General features: G+C 39.0%; 1 protein-coding gene across 1 annotated transcript in view; it reads left to right on the top strand.

Annotated features, from left to right (window-relative positions):
- LOC111977838 (cadherin-23) overlaps positions 1-18,230 on the top strand; it is a 75,189-nt gene that overhangs the window by 21,007 nt on the left and 35,952 nt on the right. The window contains exon 4 of the mRNA XM_024007558.2: positions 6,458-6,585. Within this exon, the coding sequence (XP_023863326.1) occupies positions 6,458-6,585 (128 nt within the window). The remainder of the gene's footprint in view (positions 1-6,457; positions 6,586-18,230) is intronic.

Below are 18,230 nucleotides of genomic sequence, written 5' to 3'. Positions count from 1 at the left end.
CATGTCAACTCCATCATAGAGCCAAAGGATCAGGAAGTTAGACCTATAACCCACCGGGAATAGAACAGAACAAACAACACAACAATACAATACACTCCTTCACATATCACTCAAGGTGTGTAAACTTCAATCCAAAACGTCAAAGAACTGAATCCTCCCCCATTTTAACACATAACCCTCCATGAGAGTAAGGTGAGAAAAAAAAACACTACTACTGGTCAAAAGATAAAACAAAATTTCAAATAACATACACAAATTAAAATCACTACTCTGAAAACCTCCACAAAGAAAAATTATTTTACCCATATGGTCATAGGAAAATAGACTTAAAGCAGCCTACCCTTGGTTAATATGGCTAAGAACTATAAACTCCATCTTATTTATCAATTACACAAATTACCTTGAAATCAGTATTACAAATGACCTTAAATTCATTATCAAAATGGCTTTCCAATGAGGGTGATCAAGCCACAACTGAAAGTCATGATAGATGTCATAGGTCATACAAACCCTGCAAAGAAGTGTTTCTTACTATATTAGACAAATAAAAAATTTGTCAAACATTTCCTACATGTTGTATCCCAGGTTCCCAGAACATTCCTTTATCAAAATAATTCACGTGTTTAATTAAAACTCAGAAAATATAAACTCAGAAATATTCCATGTGCGTGCGTGCATGCCCCTTTAAGATACCTTGGAACTAAAACAAATGGAAAACTCACCAAACCCAAAGGCAATTTTAAAACAAATCAAACATAGTATTTTAGAAACACCAACAAAAAGTCATAAAAAATGTGTTGTGTGTGTGTATTTGCAAACCTTAAGGTAAAAACACAAAAACTTCCAGGCCCTTTTCAATTTGGTAGTTTACGGCCTCAATCTCACTCACTCTCCCCAAGATTATAGTCCCAGGAAACATTTCAAAGAGACAATGACACCCCCTTTTTCCCAGAAAAAAACACAAACACTTCGTTAACATTCATTATACTACACCGATTCAGAAACTCAAAAGTTAACTATAAACAAAACCTAATAATAATGATAATTCCACTGTACCTCAAATCATGAATCATAAATTGTAATCTACATCAATGTATATGTATGCTTAATTGAACATACACTACCCTTAAATACAATTATCCTGGTATCATTACTATCTAAATGTAATCATTTTTTCCTCTGTCGCAGATGTAGTACATTTCTCAGCGTAAGGAATCAGTGATATTTAATCTCAGGCATTTAAAAAAAAWWTAGACGTGTTCTCCCATGTCTCCTTTAACTTACATACTTTAGGTAACTTCCATCCGTCCCGGAAGAAAGAATCCTACTCAAACACATTAGATAATACAATGTTTAATTAAGTAACATCAACACCTAAAATAAACAATAAACAGTAAACAAATAAACAAACCCATAACCCCTTTAATCAGCAATCTAATAATTTCAACCTGTTGATATGTTTAGTAAAAACTATCCTGATTTTTAACAAATCTAAAATCTTTCAAAAGTTGGCGCTGTCACATCAGCGTAAAAATAAAAAAAAATACTGTTCAGCTCGTACATTAATGATCTTCCTTCTGTCTGTACAGGGTCTGAATTTCCAATGTATGCAGATGATACAGTGATAAATGCATGCAAATAACAAACAACAAGCTACACAAGAACTCACTACTGTAATGGTTCAGATGACAAAATTGCTCAGAGACTCATGTTTGCCTCTCAATAAAAATAAAAAAACACAGTCTGCATGTTCRTCACAAAGAAAACAACTGATGCCCCTGAGACAGATGTCTATGTATCAGGGGAAAAGCTACAGGTGGTGTCTGATTTTAAGTACCACGGCATCATACTTGATTCCAACCTCTCTTTTAAATAGCAAATAAAAAAGGTAACTCAAATAACCAAATTCAACCTAGCTAATTTCCAAAACATATGATATCGTTTTGATTACAGAGGTAACAAAACTATACTTCAAATATATGATACTCCCCCACTTAACATACTACTTGACTAGTTTGGCCCAAGCTTGCTTTACAACATTACAACCCATTCAGTCTGTCTGCAAACAGGCTCTCAAAGTAATTGATAGGAAACCCAATAGCTATAGAAAGCATAAGAAAAAATCGTATGCAATACACTGACGCCTATCTTGTATTCAAGATTCTAAATGTCCAGGCTCCCCCTCTACTTAGTACTTTTGTTGAACAGGAAACCCAAACCTTATGGCAGCAGATCCACAAGATCCGCCATGAGAGATGACTGTATAGTTCCCTTAAGGAAAAGCACCTTTAGTCAATCTGCTTTCACTGTGAGAGCTTCCCATGTCTGGAATACCCTGCCATTAGACACACACAACTGTGATTAATGTGCACTGTCCCTGTAAAAATAAAAATTACTCAAACTGCAATCAACTTTAATGACCTGACATTGTTCCACGTAATGGAAACAGATTACAATGTTAGAATACATGACCTTCCTGCTCAAATTCACTGGTGTTACCTAAACAATCAAACCAAGAATCAATAACCATCAGAATACCAAAATTATCACAAAATGTTTCCTTATTCACACCTGAATCTCTTTCAGCCCAACTCTCCTATTTTTTTTACCAGGTGGCAAAAATATAACCCCTCTCAAACAACATTCTGCCTTACCTCTATCGTAAGATTAAAACAAAACTTTACAATTTTCTCTTCTCTTTCGGCTTCACACTTATGAAATGTCCAAGACTTTAAAAATAACATGTACAGCGCCAAATGTATTCATTAGATTTAGGTAACTGTCTCTTCCTTGATTCAGTTATTTAAATACGACTCCCTATTTTTCTCAATATGTTATTTCAGCAGACCATTTAGGCAACAGACAACGTATCACATCAAACTCGCCTCGATATTTAAGTTAAATTAATTAGTCTTTCAATTTGAACCAAACGAGCTATTAAAACGTTCAGTTTATATCTTATACAAACACTAGCGACCGTATCCTTCCAGTCAAAACATACCAAATAGTTGAATTACAATGAGTAACTCAGATTTTAGTCAGTGCATTGGCCGGGAACCGAACTCGAGAATTTCTTTTGGAAGGCGAACATTCTACCACTGCACCAGCAATGCTATTTGAAGATCTAAGACTCCCCGCAAATAAACCCACTTTACAATTGTCTGTAGTCGTAAAATCAGGCACGTACTACCGAGACAATTCCCAGAAAATAGCCCTAATTTAAAGGTCCAAACGTTACTGCGGCGATGATTCTCACATGCCAAATGAATAGATTAGCAGTCAAAGAGTAAAATTGACATTCATTGACTAGGAAACAGATCTTGCGCCTTTTAATAAAAGTAGATTATGTTTACTCATGCAACGTATTTCAATTAAGACTACATCTCATTAATCACGCAATGATAATTAGTTTGATGGATACCCTAGGCTTTGTACGACATTATAAATTACGTCGAGATTCCATCTTAATTCGCTCTAACTTTATGGAAAACGGTTTATTCAATAAATCCCGCAACTCCTCTCATACTGGGAAGAAAAAATAAAACAGTTTCAGACCTTAAGGGCAGTTTTATTTCAAATGTTGTACCCAGACGMAGATAATCCAATAAGCGTGTTATAGTTACATCGTAAGATAACCAAAAGTGGACACACTCTAATCAGTTTCTAGAGCTCAATTGCCCAGATTTTGTAGACAGTTTAATATTGCTTAAAACTACGAATGGGTGGTTTAAATTGTATCTATTTATATTCTCAGCATTACTTTCATCGTTATCACTAGTAATCGATTATYCACACATACAATTGATCATGTTTTCAWATTTTCACAGAATCCATATAAAACGTAAGAAATTCTTAGGTACTCACACAGAACTTTAAGGATCACCCACACAGGATTGGTCAGATGTTCACACAGAACTGGTCAGATGTTCACACAGAACATCAGAACATAATTAAAAGGTTACCCACACAGAGTCAACCTACCGTGCTCACACAGAACGCTCCTACAAATATTACCTAGTGATCCCATAACAAAATACTCACACAGAGTAACCCAGGGCATACCTGGCTAGCACATTTAAAATAATTGGAATTCACCACCTCTGAGGGTCACTTAGACAGTCACACAGACACTTTCAGAATGAGGTCCTTCTTCCAATAGGGCTTCACCAAGTACAGTGTTTCACACAGAACACACAGTCACCCTGGCCCCTCACCCCCACAGACCGCACCAATCCCCACTGTGATCAATTCAGTGTCAGGACGGCTCTAGGTCGCCCGCAACTGACCAATAGCAGAGTATCTTTGAGTCCGCAAACTCTCCGATTACTTTCCTCAGAGCCTACGTAACAGAGGCTTTTCTAAAAACTCGACTTCAAGTTAACATTAGCTTGCTGGCTCATTTGCTAAAGTTACATGATGTGTGTGATCTTACACGTTGTTTACTTAGCTAGGGTCATTGTTTACCTAGCTAGCTAGCTACATTTCTTTAAAGTGTTCAACACCCATTGAATATGGCCGGTGTCAGTAAAGGTCGGCAAAAAAGCATCATGAAATTGTTGCCAGTAGAGCTTGTTAGACTGTTTTCATGTTATCCAGATGTAATCAAATCATCGGCTAGAGCGTCAAGTGTGCGCTCTGGACGCTCCGAGAGCGAAACGAGATGGGTGGGGCTAAAGCTTAAGAGGGTGTGAACGATGCTGAATGGGTGTAGACAAAGAGGAGCTTTTGAAAGTTTTTCAACTTTCAAAGCAGAATTACTTCCCCATTGTTCCTCAAAAATGCAGTGTATGATATATACCATTTTGCAACTCTGAGTCTCTACATTTATCCAATGTAAAAAAAAACATATATACCTCCGCTTGATTTAATTTGTCTTACTCTTGAATCCATTACCGGTACTGGGGGTATGTTGGGCAGCGACTATACGCACTGCAAAGTGAGTGGAATTAGATTCCACTCTTAATGTGGCTTGAACTATCTCTGCCCATGTGGAGTGTTGGTCCACCACCCCTGCAATAGCAGTTTTGCCAGTGGGTTTCAACCCTGCCATCGAAGCGGAGGTACAAATTCCTGCATTTTCATTCGAATGATCTGCTAGTGCCAGATTAGGGCACAGTGCCTAGTCCTACCTGTATTATTTACAGTGGGCCTACTGAATAKACTCAGGCTTTTCTTGGTCTGTATCCTATAAATTGTTCAGCCTACAATTCTCATCTCCCCAAGATGTCAGAATGAGTGATAACAGGTGTAGGAACTGTGCCTAACTTGTTTTTGGTGCCGGCTCCTGTTTCACTGATTCAGAGTCTCTAGTTTGACTGTAAATCGTGGTGAACCCTTCTCGCAGCGCCAACTGTTAGGTTCTAAATAAACGGAGTAAAAACTGAGGGACGACTAATAACGCTGAAGCCAAGTTTATTCACCCACTGGGTCACACAGCTGCATAAGACAAAGACATGTTCCCACCAGCACAAGTATTTATACCCCCTTTAGGTGGAGTCTCCTCCTTTTCTCTAAACATTACATCTTTGTTGCTAGGCAGGAAGTTAAGTGATGTGGGTAATACACTGTTTCTTCTCCCTTCATGTGACCTGACCTGACCTCGGCCCCCATTCTTCTCTAATCCACAGCTGTCCACCCTTATCAGTGAACGCAACCATGTGATCGCCTTTTCCCTTACTTAGTAACTCTCCAAGACCATGGCTTCTGGTGTAGCAAGTATTTCAAATTACAACCCAACACATTGTATAGAGAGAATAGGAGAGGGCCTAGAACCGAGCCCTGGGGGACACCTGTAGTGAGAGAATAATTGTGCAGACACAGATCGTCTCCAGGAGCAGTCAGCAGTTCACACACCAAGTAGGCTACTGGGAAGACAGCCACTTAAAGTAGATGGCCCTAGCTAGCAAAAAGACAGTACTAGACAACAACAGATAAGACAGAAATTATACTTATCACTCCAGGAGTCCTTTAGCTATAGATTGAAACACATTCATTTTGGTATTTGGTAATTAACATTATTAGCAGTTCTACATTAGCAGTTGTACATTGTTTTAATGTAACCAAAATATAAAGTTGCTGTATTATGTCATTCTCCTGCTCTCTCTCTCTCTCTCTCTCTCTCTCTCTCTCTCTCTCTCTCTCTCTCTCTCTCTCTCTCTCTCTCTCTCTCTCTCTCTCTCTCTCTCTCTCTCTCTCTCTCTCTCTCTCTCTCTCTCTCTCTCTCTCTTCTCTCTCTCTCTCTCTCTCTCTCTCTCTCTCTCTCTCTCTCTCTCTCTCTCTCTCTCTCTCTCTCTCTCTCTCTCTCTCTCTCTCTCTCTCTCTCTCCTCTCCTCTCTCTCCCCCTCCCTCTCTTCTCTCTCTCTCTCTCTCTCTCTCCTCTCTCTCTCTCTCTCTCTCTCTCTCTCTCTCCTCTCTTCTCCTCTCTCTCTCTCTCTCTCTCTAATTTTTCTGTCCTCAGTGGTCAGTGTGAACAGCCCTCTGGACTACGAGATGGTCCCTGAAGGAATGATCTACCTGACTGTGATGGCTAAAGACGGCGGGAACCCAGCCCTTAACAGCAGTGTCTCTGTCACCGTCGAGCTGTTTGTCAGTACATCACCCAACTTTATGCTTTCTAAATGTTTCAACCAACACTCATGCAAGCAACACTCATTTAGGTTTCATCCAACACTCACTGACTTCACTTTGAAATGATCCCAATCCTGTCATGTACTACTGTTGCAAACAGGTTAAGGATTAGCTATTTTTTTTCAATTTTCACCTAAAATGACATACCCAAATCTAACTGCCTGTATCTCAGGCCCTGAAGCAAGGATATGCATATTCTTGGTACCATTTGACGTTTATGGAAATGTGAAAGGAATGCAGTAGTATATAACACAATAGAGCTGGTAAAAGATAATACAAAGAAAAAACAACCATTATTTTGTATTTTTTTGTACCATCATCTTTAAAATGCAAGAGAAAGGCCATAATATATTATTCCAGCCAGGTGCAATTTAGATTTTGGCCACTAGATGGCATCAGTGTATGTGCAATGTTTTAGACTGATCCAATGAACCATTGCATTTTTGTTTAAAATGTTGTGTCAAGGCTGCCCAAATTAGCCTAATTTGTTTATTAATAACTTTTCATGTTAAAAATGGTGCACTCTCCTCAAACAATAGCATGGTATTATTTCACTGTTTTAGCTACTGTAAATTAGACAGTGCAGTTAGGTAAACAATATTTTAAGCTTTCTGCCAATATCAGATGTCCAGGGAAATTGTCTTGTTACTTACAACCTCATGCTAATCTCATTAGCCTACGTTAGCTCAACCGACCCGTGGAAGGGACACCAATCCCGAAGAAGTTTTAATTCAAGATTGGCCACTTTTTTAAGTTTTCGCCTGAAATTACATACCCAAATCTAACTGCCTGTAGCTCAGGACCTGAAGCAAGGATATGGATATTCTTGATACCATTTGAAAGGAAACACTTTGAAGTTTGTGGAAATGTGAAATTAATGGAGGAGAATATAAAACTTTTTTTTTTTTTCATCATCTTTGAAATGCAAGAGAAAGGCCATACATTAAGATAGTAGTCTAGGTGTAATCAGTGTTTGTGCAAAGTTTCAGACCGATCAAGTGAAGAATTATCTCACTACACAATATTTTGCATCAAGCCTGCAAGGAGTTTGCCCAAATGTGCCGAATTGGTAAATGTATAAATGTTCAAGTACATAACTACAGAGAACATACACATTTTTTTMTTTGTTTACACACTCCAGGTTATGTCATACATGATGGATCATTAGCGTTCCTACAGAAAATACGCTAACTTTCATACATCTAGATTGCCGGGCGGGTAGGCGGGGTGTGGAGCCAGAGACAGCAGTGGAGTCAAACTGTACAACCCAGTTCCTACATTTGAATATAAAAATATATTTTTTTCAAACAAACTACACTAAATTTTATCTCTGGGACCCTCAGGATGACAAATCAGAGCAAGATTACTGAATCTAAGTACAGTATTTACCTTCAGAGGCGATTGTATCAAACTAGTTGCCGTGATAAAAGTTTTTTTTTTGTTACGCACTATCCTCAAACAATAACATTGTCTTTCTTTTCTGTAATAGCTACTGCAAATTGGACACTGCAGTAAGTTTAACAATAATTTAAGCTTTCTGCCCATATAAGACCCAGAAAGTTGGCTGTTGTATACAACGTTTTTTAGTCACATTATGAGATATTGAGCAACAACCATCCCGGTTTAGGGACACCGATCCCGTAGTATAGATTAACTATTAATACAATCTAAAGGGCCCTAAACATTTCACGCAACTATGCAAAAGCAGTGACGGAGCATTGTTTTTACATGTAGTTCTACGTACTTTTGTGTGGCTAAAATTTTGGAACGGACCGTATACGACCCTACGTCACTCTGTTTAAGTGTGTGTAGCGGTCTACAGTGCTCTGGGGTGAAGTTTCCCCTTGCTACAGATCCAGGATCAGCTTCCCCTCCCCAATCCTGACCTTGACCATTAGCGGGGAAAATGCAAAACTGCCATCAAGGGGTAACGTCACCCTACTCGTAAGTGTTGTATCTTACAGTAAGATACAGTACACTGTAGTGCCTGGACTATCATTAAATGTGAAGACCAGCTTATCAAATCAATTCTCTATATGTATTTTAATTACGCAATTAAACTAATCATGTAACTTTAATTACCTAGGAAGTCGGGGCACCACAGGAATATGTTGTTTATAGAGTTTCAATTCCCGAATATAACTCTTCAGATATGTTCATATCTTATTGAGTACAGTTGTGTATTAATGTATTGTTTTTACCTCATCAGTTCTCATTACTGAACATCGCAAACCCTAGCCTCCCTAGCCTCCATAATGAATCAGCAATATACAAATTGGCTAAATGATTTATTTACTAACTAACTAAACAAATCACAGTTATTGGTTACTAACACAATGCATTGATAAGTCCCTAGTGTGCTAAACCGGTATGACGGCTTAATAGACAATGGAAAGGGGTGGGGACAGATAAAAGCAAGAAAGACAAAATGAATTCACTACACACATTTGATCATTATATTCATTGAAATGCTAATCCTTTGCACATGAATYGCCCCTCATTTGATAACGAATTGCAATGTATATATTTACGCCCGTATGTCGTTGTTGTCTTCTCTGTTGGAATCGCCGGTCCGTCTGCTAGAGAGTCAGTACATCAGAGAGTCTCTGGTTAACTTCCCCAGAAGTCACAATGTATTTCGTAGTTGGTGTTTTCTCAGCAGCTCTGGATAGTGTCTGTTGTAATGGTACGTCAGGCGTACAGATGGTCGTTGCATAGAATAGATGCTTCCGCGGTTGTCGGTATTCTCTTACTAGACTTACGTAATTTCCAGCTGCAGACTAGTAATTCTACYTCTAGGATTTGCTCTTATTCTGTAGTGATCGATAGTCTCAGAGTTGAACCATTTCCAGCCGTGTTGTTACGTCCGTCGTTGGTAGAAGGAGACCAAGGCGCAGCGTGGTAAGCGTACATATTTCTTTATTGATGAACACCAAAAAAAKCTACAAATTATAAACGAACGTAACGTTCAGCAGACTACCTAGTAACTGCAAAAACAAGATCCCACAAACTAAGGTGGAAAACAGGCTGCCTAAGTATGATCCCCAATCAGAGACAACGATAGACAGCTGCCTCTGATTGGGAACCATACCCGGCCAACAAAGAAGTAGAACACAGAGATTGCCCACCCTAGTCACACCCTGACCAAACCAAAATAGAGAATAAAAAGGATCTCTAAGGTCAGGGCGTGACACGTGTTGACATCCAAAGGGTCCCAGAGATAACATGAAGTGTTGTTTTGTAAGATAAAATCATTTTTCATATCCTAAAAAGGTCCATATAGAATGCACGATCGATTTTGTATTTCCACTCGTTCAATTTGCAAAGAAAGAAATCTATGAATATCTCACCCTAAACGTTGTTTCAACGACCCAAATCACCTTCATATGTATTCCTTATAGATTCTAGACTGTAACAATACTTCACTATATCATTAAGGGTGTAGTATATCCTATAGGAAARGATATTTGGTCAGAGATCGACGCCTTCATGGCACGCCGATGACACGGGCGGTCTTCACTTGAACGACTCTATCTTGGTCAAATAAGCCAATCGGGGTGAGAGAGAGCTAGCTAGATAGCCAATGAGCTGGGCTTTACGGAAATATATGGAAACCCTGTGTCTGTTCAAAAATGTAGGTGCCTGCCTTTTGAGACAGCATGCCTTTTCCTTTTGGACAAAAATTATAAAAAWTTTCAGAGTTATGAAGTTATGAAAACTGGTTGTTTTGCAAATGTTGAGCTGATAATATGGCTACTAATACTGGAAAAGCTAAATCACAGTCCAAGTATACAGATTTGACGATATTCTTGCAGAAAAATGAAATTTTAATTTTAATTTGATGTATTTAACCTTTATTTAACCAGGAAGGGCTCATTGAGATTTAAAATCTATTTTTCAAGAGCGTCCTGGCCAAGATAGGCAGCACCAAGTCATTACAAAAATGACAGACAAACAACATGAAAAACTACAAGTAATCTAGTAAAAACCATAGAATTCACAAGAGTATAACAAAATCAAAAACAGCAAATTGAAAACATTGACAGGTCAGGGAATCAGTCTCAAGATCATTCATCAGTGATTTAAAAATACCAATCGGTACAAGTTCTTCCAGTTTAAAAGTATTTTGTAAGGCGTTCCAAGACGATGGCYCAGAGTACATAAAAGCCCTTTTACCAAATTCAGTTCGGACATTTGGAACAGTTAGCAGGATAAAGTCCAGCGAACGAAGAGAGTACCCACCACATTTCTGAACAATAAAAATGCCCAAATAAAAAGGTAGTAAACCCAAAATGGRTTTATAAATAAAAGTATACCAGTGACTGAGCCTACGAGTGACTAGAGAAGGCCAGCCAACCCTGGTATACAAAGTGCAGTGGTGCATAAGGGTTTTGCAGTTTAAAATAAATCTCAAAGTGCCATGGTAAAGGGTGTCAATTGATCTCAAACACTCAAAAACAGGCCTTATTCCTAAAATAAAATACKAATTTCAGCTTCAATTTTTTTGTAAGTTTTTGAATATGCAATTTAAAAGAGAGGCCGTCATCAATTAAAATGCCAAGATATGTATATGAGGTTTCAACCTCAATCTCCTTGCCCTGACAGGTAGTAATTGGTGAAAGGTTCAGAGGTCTATTTCTTGCTTTAGAAAACACCATTAGTTTAGTTTTGTCAGTATTGAGGATAAGCTTCAATTGACACAAGGTATGTTGAACCGTATAAAAAGCAGTTTGCAAGTTCTGGAAAGCTTTTGTAAGAGACGAGGCACAACAGTAAATAACAGTATCATCAGCATAAAAATGAAGTTGCGCATTTTGGACATTTTTGTCTCCATCAATTATATACAAATAGTGGATAAGAGAGGACCAAGTACAGAGCCTTGGGGCACACCATTAACGACAGACAATTTAACAGACATAAGCCCATCAAATTGAGTGCACTGAGTTCTATCAGACGGATAGTTAGCAAACAATGCAACTGCATGCTCTGAAAGACCTACACTCGACAATCTCTGCCTTAGTATAGCATGATCAACTGTATCAAAAGCCTGAGAGAGATCAATGATAAAGTGAGATACAGTGCTGTTTTTTGTCAAGCGCTTCAGTGATAATCATTTAAAACCTTCATGGCTGCTGTAATTGTGTGTGCTTCAATATGAATGCAAATGTCTCTTTCACGATTTGCCCATATGTACCTGGGTGACTTCACACTACATGTCCTGTAGCTCGCTCATACTTCAAGTTATCCATCTGAAATGGATATACACTGCTGCCATCTTGTGGACACCATCGGAATTACAAGAAGAGTGATGGCTGGAACTGGACCTTTCTCTTTCATTTCAAAGATGGTGGGAGAAAAAAAACAGTTTTTATTTTCTTTGTATTTCCTTCTACCAGATTTATTGTGTTATATTCTCCTACATTCAATTCACATTTCCACAAACTTCAACGTGTTTCATTTCAAATGGTATCAAGAATATGCATATCCTTGCTTCATTGCCTGAGCTATAGGCAGTTAGATTTGGGTATGTCATTGAGGCGAAAATTGAAAAAAAGGGGGCTATCCCTAAGTAGTTCATTTCAACATGTAGCGTACGCTCCATGTTTTCCAGTCTAATGTAAATTTCGTCAGGAGTGGGTTTTATACACTTCTGAGAAAAGGGTTGTCCAGGAAGCCGACGTAATGTCTATGCTCACGTGGGCATGGCGACTGATTTGGTTAACTTTATATGAAAACCCATGTTTTCTCATTTAGAAGGTTAATAACATCACATTACATATTTTCACAAATAGTTTCATGTTTAATCACATACATTTCTCAATATTTAGATGTAAACCCCATAATTAACAGGTGTACACAACCAAAGACACTGTAATGAGTGTTTCCTGTCCTTCATGAAATCACCAAATGAAACACATTCGTCATGGACTGTCCCTTAAGTGTTTACGGACCACTCCCACATTTTCAAAAATACAAATATTGTTAAATTATTTAAGCTTTTGATGTTCAAAGGTCTCTCTGTGTTCCACAGTTTATCCTCCAATCTCGAACACTACAGAGAATAGAGGCAACGTATTTTATGACCGCCATAAAACAGCCGACTTCCTGCTCTCTCCATCTATAAGAGAGAGCGTGCTGTAGAGCGGACCCACTGTCACCTGATCCTTCAGGTCGTCACAGGAGAGTTATGACAACACTAACTGACAGGAACTGTCATTGCTAATTGCAACGACTTACATCAACTCTCATATTTAACATTTGTAATTGTATTTATTATGGATCCCCATTAGCTGCTGCCATTAGCTACTCTTCCTGGGGTCCAGCAAAATTAAGGTAGTTATATAGAATTTAAAAAAAGTTACAATACATTTCACAACAGATTTCACAACACATTAAGTGGGGGCAATTCTGTGGCAATTTTAATTTTCCTAAGTCCCTCTTTGTGGCACCTGACCACAATAATAGTAGGACCTGCCTTGTTGATAGAGACCTGCCTTGTTGATAGAGTTGTTGAAAAGGGGTTTATTATGGACAGACCTCTCCCCATCTTAGCTACTGCATCAATTGGTTTTGACCATGACAATTTACAACCCAGGGTTACTCCAAGCAGTGTAGTCTCCTCAACTTGCTCAAATTCAACATTATTCATTACATGATTTAGTTGAGGTTCAGGGTTTAGGGAATGATTTGTCCCAAATACAATGCTTCTTGTTTTTAACCTATTTCTTGCCACCTATTCTGAAACAGACTGCAGATCTTTTGTTACGTTTTGCAGAGGTTTCACTTGCTGCGGAAGCTGACGTGTATATTGTTGAGTCATTAGCATACATAGACACACAGGCTTTACTCAGAGCCAGTGGCAGGTCATTAGTAAATATTGAAAAAAGTAAGGGGCCTAGACACCTGCTTTGGGGAATGCCTGACTCTACCTAGATTATGTTGGAGAGGCTTCCATTACAGAACACCCTCTGTGTTCTGTTAGACAGGTAACTCACAATCTACAGTATTGCAGGGGATGTAAAGCCATAACACATGCATTTTCCAGCAGCAGATTATGATCAATAATGTCAAAGCTGCACTGAAGTCTAACAAAATAGCTCCCACAATGTTTTTATTATCAATAATTATCAAATTTATTATTTATTATCAATTCTCTCAGCCAATCATCAGCCATGTGTTTAAGTGTCATACATGTTGAATGCCCTTCCCTATAAGCATGTTGAAAATATGTTGTTCATTTTTTACTGTGATATGGCATTGTGTTTCCTATTTTGTTGCAATTTAAATGTAAAATTATTTGGATTTCATGTAATGGACCTACATAAAATAGTCCAAATTGGTGAAGTGAAATGAAAAAAATAACTTGTTTAAAAAAATTCTAAAAAATGAAAAATGGAAAAGTGGTGCGTGCATATGTAATTCACCCCCTTTGCTATGAAGCCCCTAAATAAGATATGGGGCAAACAATTACCTTCAGAAGTCACATAATTAGTTAAACAAAGTCCACCTGTGTGCAATCTAAGTGTCACATGATCTGAGTATATATATACACCTGTTCTGAAAGGCCCCAGAGTCTGCAACACCACTAAGCAAGTGGCACCACTAAGAAAGTGGCACCATGAAGACCAAGGAGCTCTCCAAACAGGTCAGGGACAAAGCTGTGGAGAAGTACAGATCAGGGTTGGGTTATACAAAAATATATGAAATGTTGAACATCCCAAGGACGGACCAGGCAAGGAGGGTATTAATCAGAGGCAACAAAGATACCAAAGATAACCCTGAAGGAGCTGCAATGCTCCACAGCGGAGATTGGAGTATCTGTCCATAGAACCACTTCAAGCCATACGCTCTACAGAGCTGGGCTTTACGGAAGAGTGTCCAGAGAAAAGCCATTGCTTGAAGAAAAAATGAGCAAACACGTTTGACGTTCACCAAAGGCATGTGGGAGACTCCCCAAACATATGGAAGAATGTACTCTGGTCAGATGAGACTAAAATTGAGCTTTTTGGCAATCAAGGAAAATGCTATGTCTGGCYCATACCCAACACCTCTCATCACCCTGAGAACACCATCCCCACAGTGAAGCATGGTGGTGGCAGCATCATGCTGTGGGAATTTCTTTTGTTGGCAGGGACTGGGAAACTGGTCAGAATTGAAGGAATGATGGATGGTGCTAAATACAGAGAAATTCTTGAGTGAAACCTGTTTCAGTCTTCCAGAGATTTGAGACTGGGACGGAGGTTCACCTTCCAGCAGGACAATGACCCAAAGCATACTGCTAAAGCAACACCTGCATGGTTTAAGGGGAAACATTTATATGTCTTGGAACGGCCTAGTTAAAGCCCAGACCTCAATCCAATTGATAATCTGTGGTATGACTTAAAGATTGCTGTACACCAGCGGAACCCATCCAACTTGAAGGAGCTGGAGCAGTTTTGCCTTAAAGAATGGGCAAAAATCCCATTGACTAGATGTGCCGAGTTTATAGAGACATAGCACAAGAGACTAGCAATTAATTGCTGCAAAATGTGACTCTACCAAGTATTGATTTTGGGGGGGGTGATTAGTTATGCACACTCAAGTGTTCTGTTTTTTGTCTTTGTTCTTATTTGTTTCACAATACAAAATATTTTGTACCTTCAGAGTGGTAGGCATGTTGTGTAAATCAAATGATACAACCTTKCAAAAAATATATTTTAATTCCAGGTTGTAAGGCAACAAAATAGGAAAAATGCCAAGGGGGTGAATACTTTCACAAGCCACTGTATCTGTTCAAACACAATTTTTTCCAAAAGTTTACTGAGGGTTGGTAACAGGCTGATTGGTCAGCTGTTTGAGGGTTGGTAACAGGCTGATTGGTCAGCTGTTTGAGCCAGTTAAGGGTGCTTTGCTATTCTTGAGTAACGGAATTACTTTTGCTTCCCTCCAGGCCTGAGGGCAAACACTTTCCTGAAGGCTTAGATTGAAAAGACGGCAATTGGGACTGACAATATAATCCGCTATCATTCTCAGTAATTTTCCATCCAAGTTGTCAGAKCCAGGTGCCTTTTCATTGTTGATAGAACAATTATTGTTTCACCTCTTTCATCATTTTTTCAGTTATGTATGGATGTGTAGGTTCAGAATTTGTTGTTGGCATTTCATGCCTACATTTTCTAATATTGGCAATTAAAAATATAATTAAAGTAGTTGGCAATATCAGTGGGTTTTGTGATGAATGAGCCATCTGATTCAATGAATGATGGAGCAGAGATTACCTTTTGGCCCAAAATATAATTGAACTTGCTCCAAAGCTTTTTACTGACATTCTTTATATCATTTATCTTTGTTTCATTGTACAGTTTCTTCTTCTTTTTGTTAAGTTTAGACACTTGATTTCTCAATTTACAGTACGTTTGCCAATCAGCTGTGCAGCCAGACTTATTTGCCATTCCTTTTGCCTCATCCCCCTCAACCATAATATGTTTAAATTCCTCATCAATCCATGGGGATTTAATTTTTTTTTGTTATTTAATGGATGCATGTGGAACTGAAATCAGCAATTTCAGAAATGTTTCAGGTGCAGCGTCTGGTTGCTCCTCATTACACACCACAGAACAGCAACTATTATCTAAATCCTCAACATAGGAATCACTACAAAACGTATTGTTTGACCACTTATATTAGGCCCAGCCTTTGGAACTTTGGTTTTCCTTGATATGGCTACTATATTATGATCACTACATCTGCTGGATTTGGATACGGCTTTTGAGCAGATTTCTGCAGGATTAGTAAAGATGTGAACAATACATGTGGATCATTTCATTCCTGTGCTATTTGTAAATACCCTGGTAGGTTGACTGATAAGCTGAACCAGTTTGCAAGCACTGGTTACATTTTTAAGCTTTTTCTTGAGTGGGCAGCTTGATGAAAGCCAGTCAACATTTAGATTATCCAGAAAATATACCTCTGATGATATCACATACATTATCAAGCATTTCACACATATTATCCAGATACTGACCGTTAGCACTTGGTCTATAGCAGCTTTCCACAAGAATGGGCTTTAGGTGAGGCAGGTGAAAATCTGTAGCCATATTTCTTCAATAGCATTTGATATGAGATCGTATCTAAGCCTTACAGGAATATGACTGAACATAAATGGCAACACCTCCACCATTGGCATTCCTGTTTTTTCTGAAGATGTTGAAACCATGTATTACTGCCACTGAATCATCAAAGTTATTATCTAAGTGAGTTTCAGAGAGAGTCAGTATATGAATGTTATCTGTTTCTAGCAAGTTATTAATTTCATGAACCTTGTTTAGGCTACATATGTTAATGTGGGCTATATTTTTCACTTTTCTGGGAGACTTTAATGTTTTTTATTACTTTACTAGGAGGCTTATCAGAGGTAGTAGACATGACAATTATATTTATTTTTGAGCTGAGCTGCACACAGTGGAGTTCCTACTAGGGCAAACATATTCCTACTCGGGTGAACTAGCATCAGTGCTAACATATAACTCAGGTTCATAGGTGCATGAGTACTGCATACAATAGCTGTAGGTTTGACCGAGGCTTTCAGGGGAGTTAGAAGGACATAAATCATGTTACTTACATTATGACAGCCAACGCCCCTGGGAAAATGTACATTTTCATCAGCACAGCAACACAATGGTAGGGATTATCTGAGCAGGGCTTGGGTCACTGATAAGTAACTTTCTCAACGCAACCTTGAAATGCGCGGACGTGGTCCAGAAGCCAAGATGATTTGGATGGACTCGGTCATTCCTGTAGAGCGTCTACTGTTTCCAAAAGGTGTCAAAGTTATCTATAAAAGTTATGCCAACAGAGCAACAGTAATCTTTTAGCCAGGTGTGTAATGCCAGTAGCTTGCTGAGTCTTTCACAGCCACAGCCCAGCAATGGTAACAGGCCTGAAATAATTTACCGCTTTTTGGAATCTTTCAGAGCTCAAATCAGTTCGTTATAATTCATTTTTAGCAGTTCCGAGCTAGCCCCTATAATGTCGGTTGACCCCACATGGACTATGACAGCGTCAGCCCCCGGCAGTTGTTGTAGAATGGTAGGAAAAAGCCTTGTAATGTCCTGTATTCGTGCTCCAGGATAGCACATGGTTTCTCACCATAGAGCTGGTGATGACGACAGCAGGTGAAATGGCTGAGGAGGTCCGGCTGTTCTTTCGCCTCGAGTGGTTTAGAAGACCCCTAGAAGACCAATGGGAGGTGCGTCCCGATGGACCTGAGCCAGCCGTAGAATCCATCGTGGCTAATGAAGGGGCCAGAGTCTTATACACCCTCACAATCCGATGAGGGGGAGCTCTAAAGATCTGAACCTGAGGTAGCAGCCACCGTAGATGGAGACAGAACAAAGGATGCAGGTACCTCAGGATCCGATGTCGAAGTGGAAGCCCCCAGGGATGAAGGCGCCGGAACCTCTGGATCCAGGGCGGCAAGATGTTTGAAGTCTGTTTGAAGTCCGGACTTCCATTCGCAAAGGAGGCCTCTATTGCCAAAGGCCGCTGCTTTCGAATTCCACTGCGAGTGACGTGCCTCCACGGCTGGTTGGTAGGGTCAAGAATAGGAACATCTACTAAGTTTT

The sequence above is a fragment of the Salvelinus sp. IW2-2015 genome, linkage group LG18 (genome assembly GCF_002910315.2).
Source record: "Salvelinus sp. IW2-2015 linkage group LG18, ASM291031v2, whole genome shotgun sequence".
NCBI classification, from domain to species: domain Eukaryota; kingdom Metazoa; phylum Chordata; class Actinopteri; order Salmoniformes; family Salmonidae; genus Salvelinus; species Salvelinus sp. IW2-2015.
Note: the sequence above shows the minus strand (reverse complement) of the source record. Positions and strands in the feature narration are given on the sequence as shown.